The 13118-nt window shown below is 37.8% G+C and overlaps 1 protein-coding gene across 1 annotated transcript in view; it reads left to right on the forward strand.

Moving 5' to 3' along the window:
- PRIM2 (DNA primase subunit 2) overlaps positions 1-13118 on the forward strand; it is an 89879-nt gene that overhangs the window by 56940 nt on the left and 19821 nt on the right. The window contains exons 8-9 of the mRNA XM_054630542.2: positions 1157-1229; positions 2189-2374. Of these exons, the coding sequence (XP_054486517.2) occupies positions 1157-1229; positions 2189-2374 (259 nt within the window). The remainder of the gene's footprint in view (positions 1-1156; positions 1230-2188; positions 2375-13118) is intronic.

Genomic DNA, 13118 nt, shown 5'->3' on the forward strand with positions numbered 1-13118 from the left:
AAAAATCTATTAAGTACAGTAATCCGTAGTAGAGTACCTGGAGTCCTATTTTCTTTAGCTTCTACTTTGTTGCCTTGGGTGATGGAATTGAGTGTGTACTCAGCAAGACTCACATGATAGAAAACTGGAGAGAATGGTTTGCACCAGATGAGTGCTCTGCCTTTCAGGTGGACTTGGGCAGGAGGGAGAAATGAGCTGCCAGGAGCCCTCTGAAGTTCAGCAAAGGGAAATAGCAAGGCTTGAAGTTGGAGAGGATTACCCCATGTGCCAGTGTAAGCTGAGGGCTGGATGGCTGTGAGTGCAGAAGAGGACCTTGGGGTCCTGCTGGACAGCAAGCTGTGAGCCACCAGAGTACCTGTGAAGCAAAGACTGCTGACAGTCCTCTTGCATGGCATTAGGAAGGGCACTTGCAGCAGGTCAGGAGAGATGATCCTTCCACTGCTCAGCACTGGTGAGACCACATCTGCAGGGCTGTGACCAATCCTGGGCTCCCCAGTATGTACAAGAAGAGACTGAGAAAGCTGAGGTTGTTCAGCCTGGAGGAGATAAATTTCAGGAAGTGTCTGTGTGCATTTCATCAGTGCATGTAAATAGGTGTCTGATAAGGAGGAGGAAAAAAAGAGTGAAAGTTTTCTCAGTGGTATCCAGTGATAGGCCAGGAGGCAGTGAGCAGAGACTGATACACAGGAAATTCTGCCTAAACATAAGAAAGCCTTTTTTTTTTTGACAGAGTGGTTGAATATTGGAAGAGGTTGCTCAGAAAGTTATGATTCTCTGTCCTTGGATATGCTCAAAACCCAGCTTTATGAGATCCTAAGCAACCTGCAAGCTTTATGAGGTTCTGAGCAAACATCATTTTGAGGAGGGGTTGGACTAAATGATCTTCAGTGGTCTCTCTGATCTAAACCCTTTATGATCCCTCACCTCTCCTATCAGATGAAGGGAAAGAGGGTTTCTTTGCTATGTTTGCTCTAATGTTTTATGACACTGTTTTGACTCATGCTTTATGAGTCCTAATTACCTGGTTTCTAGTTTTTGTCTGATACAAAATATTTGCAGCCTATAATTGATAAATTACTTTCTTTCAGAATTTTTAAACCTAAAAATATTTTGGAACTGCTTTAAATGATGCCATACCGTTTACTTTCTTTTTCAGCCATTCTTATGTTGGCCCAGATTACAGCGCCCAAAAGAACACTGGAAAAATTTCTCTAGAGCAAATTGATGCTGTAAGTTGTGTTTCTGGAGTCATACAGGATGTTGAAGTATAACTTTTTAAATTCAAGTACTCTATGTACAAACTAAATATAAAGCCTTTATCTTCTTTTTATCCATGTTTGCTTTGTAACTGTTGAAGGAAATTGCATTGAAGTTCAAGATGGAGCAGAATTAGCTGAAAATGCATCTAATCAGGATTCAGACTCAGAGTGCAGTTGCAGTGAAATGCTTAATTTGCTGTTCAATTTTGTGTACTTTCACAAATACTTAACATAATTATAAGCAGAATACAACAAAATTTTCTTATTTAACAATCTTGCAAACTGTGACGTTTATGATTACTGTGTTGCAGTATTAGTCTTTCTAATGCTGATTGTTGATTTTTGACTTACAGGCAGGGTTTTGAAAACAAGGAAGTAAATAAAATTGAAGTAAAACATGGGATGTAAAAGACCATGCATAAATTGCACAGAGTCCAGTCAAAACATACTATAACTCCTTCATCCAAATTTTAGGAACCGTGTGTTTTCAGCATCCATCTTAAACATGATAGTGTTTCTCTGGCAGTGAATTAAAATCCCCTCCCCTTCCCCAACCCCCAAAACTCTGTAAAAGGTAATTTTTTCATTCCAGATGCTAAAAAAAAGCAGAGTCAAGAAATACTGTAATGCAAGTGTGGGTATATTTTTCCTGACAGCAATTAAACTGTGTAACTTTGTAGTTGGAGACAGTCTGATAGTACCAGCTGTGTTACTCTGTCCTCTGGATTTTGTTCTTGAGATGGTTGTTCAGTTGGATAGTTTATGGACTCACTTGTGCTATGAATTCAGTCCCAGGGCTCTCTGTACATGCCTATCTTTTCTGCCAGCCATTGGCATTTTCAAGTGGAGCTAATTAATAATCGCAGTAAACACATATCCTATGAATTAAATGATCAGTATGCCTTAAACAGAAATTCTTCTCCTGTCAGCTCTCTGTGAAGTCATTCCCCCTGTGCATGAGGCAGCTGCACAGAGCCCTCCGTGAGAGCCACCACCTCCGTCACGGAGGCCGCATGCAGTACGGGCTCTTCCTGAAAGGCATCGGCCTCACGCTGGAACAGGCCCTGGAGTTCTGGAAGAAAGAGTTTATCAGAGGAAAAGTGGATGCTGATAAGGTAATTGAACAAAATGTAAATGTGGGGATGTAGTTAATGTGCACGTTGTGCTACAGATTTGAATAGATGCTTTTTGGAGTAGAAAATTGGGCAAAAAGTACACCTTTTTAAAGGTGGGAGGGGTTTTTTTTGGTTTCTTTGCTTACAGTTTTAGTAATTTTGTTGAGTATTGACCTGAACTGTGGGTAAAAAAGGCAAACCATAAAGAGGCTTTTATAAGTGTGGACTAGAAAAACCTTACCAGTAAGTTACTAGGAAACCAGTGTCCTTTATGAAATACAGGTACTATGTGACTAAATTAATTCACCAAGCAGATGAGTGACCAAACCCAGTACTGTCTGAAAGACAAGGTTAAACTTTTTTGTTGTTTATTAAAAAAATACATTAGTTGGACAGCTCTGTGTGAAGTAGTCTTGCCTTAGCAAATTTACAGTTGAAGAATGAAAGAAGAAACTGGGGACAGAAGACAGAAGAATGTGTTCAAGGAAATAGTGAGAAAATACTATTCAGTGCAACGGGAGGTATTACTGACATATTAGTCATTGGCCTCACTCTTGCCAACATTTTTGGGAGTATTGTGGGTGAGGAAGATATAGTGTCTAATTTTTGGAGGATTGTGGACTGCTCCTTATCTTGAACAATTCAGGTACTATGAAGCAGGCTTCCTCCCTCATCCTTCTCTGAAGCCTGGCCTGTGGTATGTGTTAGAGCAGAGTTTCAGACTTTATCTGTTTTGTGTGGAGTATACTTTGTATTTAATATTGTGAGATCTCAGCTTTCCAGAGTACCGTGAAGTATTTTTGGAGTGCTTGGTAGACAATCTTTCCTTACCTTAGGTTCTCTGGGCCATTCCTATTTATAGAAGATACAGGGGAAAAAATAAGATTGACTAAAATGAATTATGGTACATATGCCTCTTTCAAGACCCAGAAGATAGGTCAACTTTTCTGCAAATTTTTTGGAAAGGCGAAAGGGATTTAAAGGTATGATTTGAATGAGTATCTAAACCTCTGTTTATCTAGTACCTTAAATATAATTTGATTTAAAAGGAGACTTTTTTAACAAAGGTCTCAAGAACATCTCAGAAGAGTGGCAGTAAACCTTGCCAATTAATTTCTAGTTGTGTTGGGTTTCTGTGGCCATGGTAGTGCACGGGGCTGCAGGGTTAGGTTATGTGAGAAGTTGCCAGAAGCTTCCCCCATTGTCCAACAGAGCTAAAGCCAACTGGCTCCAAGAGGAGCCCTGTGGCCAGGGCTGAGCCCATCAGCAGTGGTGGGTAGTACCTCTGGGATAGGATATTTGAGAAAAGGGGGTAAAAATCCCCTTCACAATAACAACTTCAGCCACTGAGAAGAGAGTGGGAATATGTGAGAGGGACAGCTCTGCAGACACCAAGGTCAGTGCAAAAGAAGAAGGGGCAGGAGGTGCTCCAGGTGCCAGAGCTGAGATTCCCCTGCAGCAGCCTCTGGTGCAGCCCCTGGTGAGGCAGCTGTGCCCCTGCAGCCCATGGAGGGCCAAGGTGGAAAAGAGATCCACCTGCAGCCCTTGGAGGACCTCATGCCAGAGCAGAGGGATGCCTGGAGCAGGCTGGGACCCAGTAGGAAGCCCATGCTGGAACAGGCTCCTGGCAGGACTTGTGGCCCCATGGAGAGAGGAGCCCACTCTGGAGCAGGTTTGCTGGCAGGATTTGGGACCCCATAGGGACTCAGACTGCAGCAGGCTGTTCCTGAAGGAGTGCACACCATGGAAGGGGCTATGCTAGAGCAGTTTGTGAAAACTTTAGCATGTGGGAAGATTCAACATTGGAGAAGTTCATTGTTTCCTGTGGGAGGGACCCCAATCTGGAGCAGGGGAGGAATATAAGGAGTCCTCCCCTGAGAAGGAAGGAGTGGAAGAAATGTGTGGTGAACTCCCATTTCCTGTCAACCTGCACCACCTCTGGGAGGAGGGAGAAAAATCAGGAGTAAAGTCAAACCTGGATGAGGGGAAGGTGTTGTAAGAGTTGTTTTTATTTCTCATTTCCCTCCTCTGATTTGATTGGTAATAAATTACATTTCCCAAGTCTGTTTTGCCTGTGACAGTAACTGATGAGTGATCCCAACGTGTGCTTGAGTCCTTTGTTATATTTTCTCTCCCCTGTCCACCTGAGGAGGGGAGTGGGCACCTGACATCCAGCCAGGATCAACCCACAGCACTACCTGAATTCAGGAAAATCCAGAATTTTCAATTGACATATCCTGTATGTAAAAGAACTGAAAGAATTAAAACAAACTATTAGAAATGATAAAACAGTATCACATTAGTTATTTCTGTTTTCAAAAAATATTGGGAGAACACATCTGATTCCACCTACTTGTGCTTTGGCCAAATATGTACATGCACATGTATGAAGACCTGTATGCACCTTGCATCCTGTTTTCAATCACAGGGTTATGACTTTCTGTTATAGCATCTCTGTTGATAGGCCCTAGAAATAAATGAAGTTTTATGATCCTGTGTTTAGCTTCAAGAGTTAGAAAGCACATTGTTACTCAAACAAGGAGTTTGGTTACTACATTTTTCACAAGCAAGCTGCTACAACCATGTAATTTTGGTCCTTTTCAAGTTCTAGATAACCAGCTTCAATATTGAATAAAAGAGAAAACTAATTTTTCATGTCTCTAACTGAGGTTGGTGGCCTGTGATTTTTCACAGTAGTGTCATACAATGTTTAATATCCTGAAAAAAGGAAGATTAATGCAATTCTTATTGCTATTTTCTTCTTTTGACATTTTTATTTTCTGGCATTTGTGCCATTGTTCCTGTCCTGTAGAGTGGAGATAATTAATTACACTGTTTCATTTTACTGGAGCATTGTGAAGATATATGCATGATACTTTGTAAAGATTAAGGTTAATGTTGTATTACCTACTGACTCTTACATTGCAGAGAGGGAGTGTTCAATTTGCTGGAAATGGTTCTGATTTCAAAATTGTTTGTTCATTTTTGTCTTTAATAGCTGCAACATCTATGGCAATTTTCCATCCTAGGAATTCTTGGCACACACCTTCAGTCTTCAGCAGGAAGGAAGTTACCATGAACACATTAGCAGCAAACTGGCTAAGCATGGTCTCCAGGCTGAGCCATAGACATATGGACAATTTGCACCAAAAAGAGCTCCATGTGTGCTCTGAATAACTGATTGAGGCATACCTCAGGCCTCATTGATAAAAACACTGTAGAAAAGCTTTTAAGAAGTTGTATTTTACCTTTAGAGAGGAATCCATGAGGTATGAATGAAGTGTGAAATCATGTAGTCAGTGGGCAAAAAATCAAGTAACATCTGCAAAGAAAGAAGGTAGAGATGCTCTGTTGGTGGAGTGGGAGAGGGAATGGTCATGTATTGGCATGTTCACAACAGGGATAAATGCAGAATGCAAAATAAAACATTTTCTAATTTAGGCACTGCAATTAAAATTACTCTGCAAATTGCTAGGTTAAGAGTGCCTAAATGGTAAATTGTTGTTTTTCAGATGAAAGGATTAACTGCCAGATAGGGGTAGATGCATTACTTCTGAATGAATGGTTGTGCCAGTTGGCTTCATAACTTCAGTGTTATTTTAAGACTGGGTTTTTTTTCTATAAATTGAAATCTTACTCTAAAAATATTGATTCTCATAGATTCTTTCACTATTCTTGCTTAAAAAGTAACTCCCAACCTTGTCCAAAAAAAGACCACCAAAAAATGGTGGGGGGATGTAACTCCAGTGTGATTTAAAAATACACAAAGATAGTAAGATGACAAGACAAATTAAATAATTAGCGTGCAGATGTAAAAATGCTTTCATAGTTGAAAATAAAGTCCTCTAACAGATATCATTGTAGTGGAGTTTGTTACTGTTTTCAGATATTTTTGTATGATTAACATGTGAATGTGAAAAGGAGGAGTTGAAAGATAATGCAGTATTTCAAACAAAGGAAGGAAGGAATGCAGAATCAGTTTCTTTAAGGTGTTATTCAGTTACTTCTTTAGTTAATAGCCTGGATCTGAGATTTTTGTACAGATGGAAGGCTTTAAGGCAGCTCCTCACTTTTTGCTTCCCATTGCTACATATACTTGTGATACATGTTCTTTTTTCTAGGCAGTTATTGGTGTATGGTGGTACAAAATGCCCTCTTCTAGTACTCTGATTTTTTACCTCTTTGTGCAGAAGTAACAGTTGCTGGTTATACACTTCTGTGTTGAAAAGTAATTCCTTTGGTGCTGCAGTTTGATATTGCACTAGTTTTAATTATTGTTGCATAAGCTATTGAAGCACATATTAAAATTGTGCAAGAGCGTGGGGGTTTATTTATTCAATAAATCTCCAAAACTGAAGTATTACTATATTTACAAAATTATCCTTGTGATAGAACAGCTTTCTTGTCTTCTGTGACTTCTTATGGCTCTTTAGCCCCTGTGTTGTGGGACTCTTTAGAGATGTGGTGGCACTCAGGCTGGCAAAGCCTCTTATTCATCCTGACTCAGTCTTCCAGATTAACTTACTGTAGTTTCTATTGCAGTAAGTTATTATATTGTTTCTATTATGTTGTTTCCTATTGCAGTTGATTGCAAATGGCAAGGAGCAGGTTGTTTTTTAGTTGTCTGAGGTAAGCCTCTTCATCCCTTCTTGCCAGTGAAGGTCCTCATGACAGATGTTTTTCTGGAAGAAGGAAGAGGAAAGTTCACTCAAATTCAACCTTGCTCAGGGTCTGTTATTGGTGAAGAAGCAAACCCTTCCCAATGAAGCTTTTGAACTTGAGTTGATATCATTGATATATTCTACGTGTTTCTTCCACACATGGTGGTCATGTATGAAGCTGAGGACAGATAATGTGACAGCCATATACTGCATCAATATGCAAAGAAATATGTCTCCTACTTTGCTAAAAAAGAGTGAAACTTTGGGATGACAATACATCCCAAATGATAGTTCCTGTGACTTTATTTTCCTGGCTCTTTGATTTCTTTTACAAATTATCTTAGGAGCTTCTTGAGGCTGGATTCAGGAGTGAGCTTTTACCTTGATTGCAAAGAGCTGGTGATGAATGTTTCTACCAAGGCCAACCAGAAATTCTTTGAGGGGAAGCATGGACTGGGGACCTCGTGAGGTCCTGTCCAGCCTGAATTACCCTGTGATTGTGCAGAAGGGCTGAAGCCAGGTGGAAGCCCGTGTTTGTGAGAGTCAGCCACTAGAGGGAGACAAGATAGTATGGAATAAACAAATATAATGTATAGAGGTAAATTAGAAGTGTTTATGCTCTAATGTGTTCTAAGTCTATACAATTATTTAAAAAGCCCTTTGTATTTAAATGACAGTAGAAGTAGGCACTTGGCAATCTTCAGGTCGGTGTTTTTAAGCACACACAACTATCCCCAGTGCAATTTACAATGCTTGGATGATATGGGGGTTCTTTAAAACAACCTCCACCTGCTCAAATCCTCAGGAATGTTTTCTCTATCAGTCAGTGGGTTACGTTTGGGTTTGATATCTTCATCTCTCATTTCTTAGAGATTTCTGGGTTGCTTTGCTCTTAGATTTTTTTTTCTTACTTGCCTCCTTTATATTGGGTATTGCTGGCTACTATTTTTGGAAAGTTTTGATTCATAAATCAGAAAATGATCTTTATTATCTCATATTTTTAATTATAATTCTCTAATTGAATGTTATCTGCTATTTTTGTTCTTTAATTATTTAAACTGTACAAATCTGCAGGCTAGAATGACATTTTGGACAGCAAGCCACAATATTTAACATTCAAGAGATAAAGGTAAAGTTGAAATGCATCTATATGGATTAAAATTTCATTTTAAAAAAATTGTACATCAGTAGTACTGTAATGTAAATAGCTGGCCAGGCTTGAATACTCCTGAGATGTATAAAGACTGAAATAGAACTTGAAGAAGGTTTTGTTTTCTCTTCTAGGACATATAAAACAAACTTGTAATAAAAGTGCAGCATGTATTGGCAGTAATATCTTATTTCCTGAATTCTGCAGTGAAGGACTATGTCATGGTAACAAAGCATTAGTATAGTAAAGAATGTTGTTGTTGCTTTCATTTTCATGTTGTTGCTTATCAGGGGCCTAGATATTCATATTATTTTTTAAATTGTGGGTTTGTGTTAAACTTACCATAAAATCACAAAGTTTTTTTCCTTCCACCAATGACTGTAAAAATTAGCTTCAGTAGAACCACTTCTGTATTTGTCTTTGTAAATTTGGAATTTACTATTTCATACTCTAGCTGTAGTGAAATAGAACAGGTGAATTTTAAAGATTTTGAGTGGTTTTTGGCAAAATTGCATTCCATTCATAACATTATTATATGTTGAATGGCAACACTTATGTAGTATAACTGTATGTTTCAAACAGTATGTTTCAAAATGTGTTTTGTATTCTACAAAGTTAGCTCTTGAAATTTCTTTAATAACAGACATTAAGTGATTTAATTGTCAAAAGAAACGTGAAAATGCATTTTTCATTTGCATGACTCATTTTTATTCCCAATCATACTGTTTAATTTACATTAAATCTTTTCTTTCAATGCAAGTTCAAAGAAAAATACAGTAATGTGCAGTTGTTAGGAGTCTCAAGACAGTAAGTAGATCATCCAAGGCCTGCATACTAGGCATGTAGGCTTGAACTAAAAATTAATATTTAGTTTGAATTTTAACCCCAAAGGGTAAAGAAAAGAGCTAGGTAAAGAAAAGAAAGCCAAGTCTATGAAATCAGAATATTTATGCATAACTGCAAAGTGAGTTGACCAAGATATTGAGTTATATTTTGAGATGCTTGTTAGGAATTGAACAGCCTCTGAGACAGTGATACACTGAACACCAAGTTAAAAAATGATTCATGTTGATTTCCAGAAATCAGCTTAATATCAGTGAGTCAAACATCAGGAGATCTACTCCTTTCATATAATTCCTGAGTGGGTTTTTTTTGCATACAAATTGCAGCCTGGAGGAGAAGAGGTGTGTTGTTCAAATGGGACAAAACTGTTTTTGTGGGTGATATTCACATGAAGACAGATGGCTGCTGAGTTTGATGAGCTGCCTTGATCCTGGCTGAAGAGAACAGGCTGGAGTCCCTTTTGTATTTTAATAAGCAATGTGCAGAAGAGATGTTTTGAGAGAATTTGTTTTATCGTAAAAATTTATACAACCTGGCATGAGAATTAAAAGCATGACTTCAAGTTATAAATACATGGGTTTCTGGTGTTACATTTAAATCAAGCTGAATTAGTAGTATTCTTGTTGGTTGGATTTGGAAAGAGATTTTGTTTTGTTTTCCTTTGGCTATGGTAATTTCCTAATTAGCAGTGAGGAGTAAGACTAAAATAACTGAAAATCCTGAGGACTTTCCTTGTGGGCAGCTATTGCTCTTCACCATTTGGCTCCACATGAATAGCTGGAGCTGAGCCTGACAAGTAGGATTTTCTTGAAAAACCTCTGTCATCTGGCCACTGAGTTTAGACTCATCAAATCATAAAAACATAATATCCTTCTTTAGCTGAATGAAAATAAGCTTCAATTGCCATTAAAATTGGGTTATTTTTGGCTTTATAGCTATCACAGTATGTATGTTATGTCTGCATAAGATTTGTGCTGTCATATATTATTATCTACAGTTGTGTTTTATAGGTGGGAATTTGTCCTGTGTGTCCTTCATGTCCTGGGCACATTTGCTTATGTTTGCTAGCATCCTGTTCCCCTTTCTTGTGGAGTGCTTCAGAATTTTGAAAGCTCATTGGAGTCCTGTTGGTGGATTATTGACACACTGGTCTGCATGGTGTGGTTTTGTCAATTTGTTGTGTGTGTCTATTGACTACAGCAGTAGGAAGGAGATCTGTAATGGATTCTGGAAGTGAGAGGACTGAGAACACAGGCTCACGGGGTTGCATTTGATTGTATTCCAAGAAGGAGAGTGCCTAGGGGCATGGCTTAGTGTTGGATTTGGCAGTGTTAAATTTATGGCTGGACTCAATCTTGAAGGTCTTTTCTAACATAAATGATTCTATGTTTTTGTGATCATACTTCAATAAGTTCTTGCAGAGTCCTGTTAAATTCTGCTAGATCATAGGAAGGAACTGGGACAAGATTCCTTCCTTGCAGTATCAGTAGTAGAGATGATTATCAATGCCTGTAAAGATATAACTGTGGCTAGAGGGAAGTCCCTGATAGGGTTGTCAGTGTTACTTGTGTTTAGTCTTGTGTGTCACAGAATCACACAGTGATTCTGGAAAGACTGCAGAAAATTAGCTCGTCTAATCAGAGCTAGAGATAGCTGGTTTTTTCCTGTTTAATTAAGCATCGTGAGATCAAATCAAAATTGTTTAAAGTTGTTTGCATCAGATAATGATTTTTATTAGCACTTAGATATAAATAATGGTATGGAATTGCTGTCATTAAAATAACATGCCGTGTTGCATTTGGAGATGTTGCTGCCTGATGTGATTAATAGTACAAGTTTTACAAAGCAGTTGATAACCATTTCTCCTTTCCTGATGGATAAAAAATTCTGACTTTGCTGCAAAGAGATTTACCAGTAACATCTACATTGTTCACAGTTCTCACACAAATATGTTTGTAGGTATTGCTGCTCTAACCTCTTTACTAAACAAAATAATACAGACTTGTTCTGTGGCTTTCTCTTATAGTTTGTTTTACTTTTGGTTCCAAATTAGACAAGTAAACAGAGCACATCACAATTTCAGTTGACACATAAGTCAGATGATGAAAAATTAGATGTGAATATAAGAGTACACGTTCCACTTATTTCAGGAAAGTAAGATGAAAGTAATTTTTTTTTTCACTATTTCTGCCCATATGCTATATATATAATCAACACTGTAAAGGTACTGTTAACTTACAACTTTATGTAAAGATAAATACATAAATACACATGCACACCCCTTCAAGGGTAGATGCTGCACCAGTTCCTTTTGGCAGGGGAATAATCTGTAGCTTCACTTGATACTGTTTTCTTTCAGTTTGCATATAATTTGTATTTTGACTGACACACTGGAAGTTCTGAGCACTAGAAGGAATAAAAACAAAGCAAACCCTTTTTTACCTTTTGCTTGTAAGAATTTATTTTAAACAGCATTGCCTGACCTTTTAAATCGAGGGTGCTTACAGGTTTATCAGTGAAGTTAAGGATGCTAAGGAAGAAATGTCTTTGGGACATAATTATGTTTTAATTATGCCCTGTAGCTAATGTAGATGCAGATTAAACTCAATCATATCTCTGTGTATTTTCCTCTGAAAGTTTCCTTTTTGAAGCTAAAAACCAGCATATCAGTTCAGGAATATGGACAAAAATCTGTTTCATTTTGTAACTGTTTTTCTTAAGAGAGTATTTTTGTTATAGAAACTTCTACTTAAAAAACCACTAGAGTTTGCATAACAGATTAAAAGTCTTAAAGTAGTATTTCTTAAATGAAATGGATCTGGTATAGACCCATTATTTTTCACCATATTTTTGTTTCGTTGGTGTTAGTCCAATGAATCCCAACTGAAGATGAGGTGCTAGAAAACATTGAAGAGTATTAGACTGTAATATACATGAAGGCTATAGTGTGCACATAAATATTTGAGGAAACACAGTAGTAAATGATACTAAAAATATGTACTCTTTCACATCAAACTCAGTCCCCTTTTCAATTTTCCCAATTATTCTAGTTGAAACTGAAATTCTGCAGTCTTTGTTGTAATGCCGAAGTTATGCTGACATTTGGCTATGATTATGCACTTTAAAGTGCTTTAATTTGTTCAGTATTTTTTTAACCTGTTAAAAATGATCTTCTAAATTATGTTAAAAGGGAAGATTTTGGGAAGTCTTTTAGCCTGTGGCATGTCTTAGGGGTAGAGAAGAGCTCTAGCTATAATCTCTCTTCCAGGGCATTAACAGTGCTGGCATAGTTTTAGTGATGTTTAACTGTGCTAGCTACCATAAAAAGAAAGAGGATCACTTTTTGTTGTTACATATTAGACACAGAAATCTGCATTTAATAATCTAATGTATGAGCTGGTTGGTGATAAGGTTCTGGCAGTGAAGAGAGTGAAAGCAATAATTATCTTTCCTGTACTAAAACTAATTTAGATCAGAATCTGCTCTCTTATGACTTATTTTATTCTCAGCAACACACATTGCTTTAGATACTGCTTGATGTAGTGTCTTGTTAGAACTGCATGTATAAAAATGAATGGTGAAGCCAGACCTTTAATTTTCTAAGATTCCTTTTGTAGTTTAGAATCACTTGTCAGTCCTTGCACTTCATCTTCAGCGTAGATGGACTGTACTTGTCAGAAGAGGTTTCTGTTTTATTGGCCTTTGCAGCAGCAGCAAGAAAGTCATTCCATGACATTTTAAGAAAAGTAATAGATGGATTTGCCTATGTGGCTGATAAATTTCTAAGTTTAGGGATAGTGAAGTATCTGAGTGTCACTAAATATAGAGCTTTTAGCAGACTCTTTTGAATACCTTCTGAACCATACAGCTGTAACCATCTCCTGAAAAATGCCTGCTGCACATTGCTGCACACACCACTGGTAATGTATTTAAGCTCTTTGGCTATTTACCCCAAGTTCTAGACAGGGGTTAGTGGTTTTTGAGATGCAAATCTTTTCATCCACATCTACCTACCAGGACAAGCTGAATGACACAGCAGGTGTCTTCCAGTTTTGTTCCTGTGCTTTTTGAACAGAAAAGTTTTGATAGA

The sequence above is a fragment of the Agelaius phoeniceus genome, chromosome 3 (genome assembly GCF_051311805.1).
Source record: "Agelaius phoeniceus isolate bAgePho1 chromosome 3, bAgePho1.hap1, whole genome shotgun sequence".
NCBI lineage: Eukaryota > Metazoa > Chordata > Aves > Passeriformes > Icteridae > Agelaius > Agelaius phoeniceus.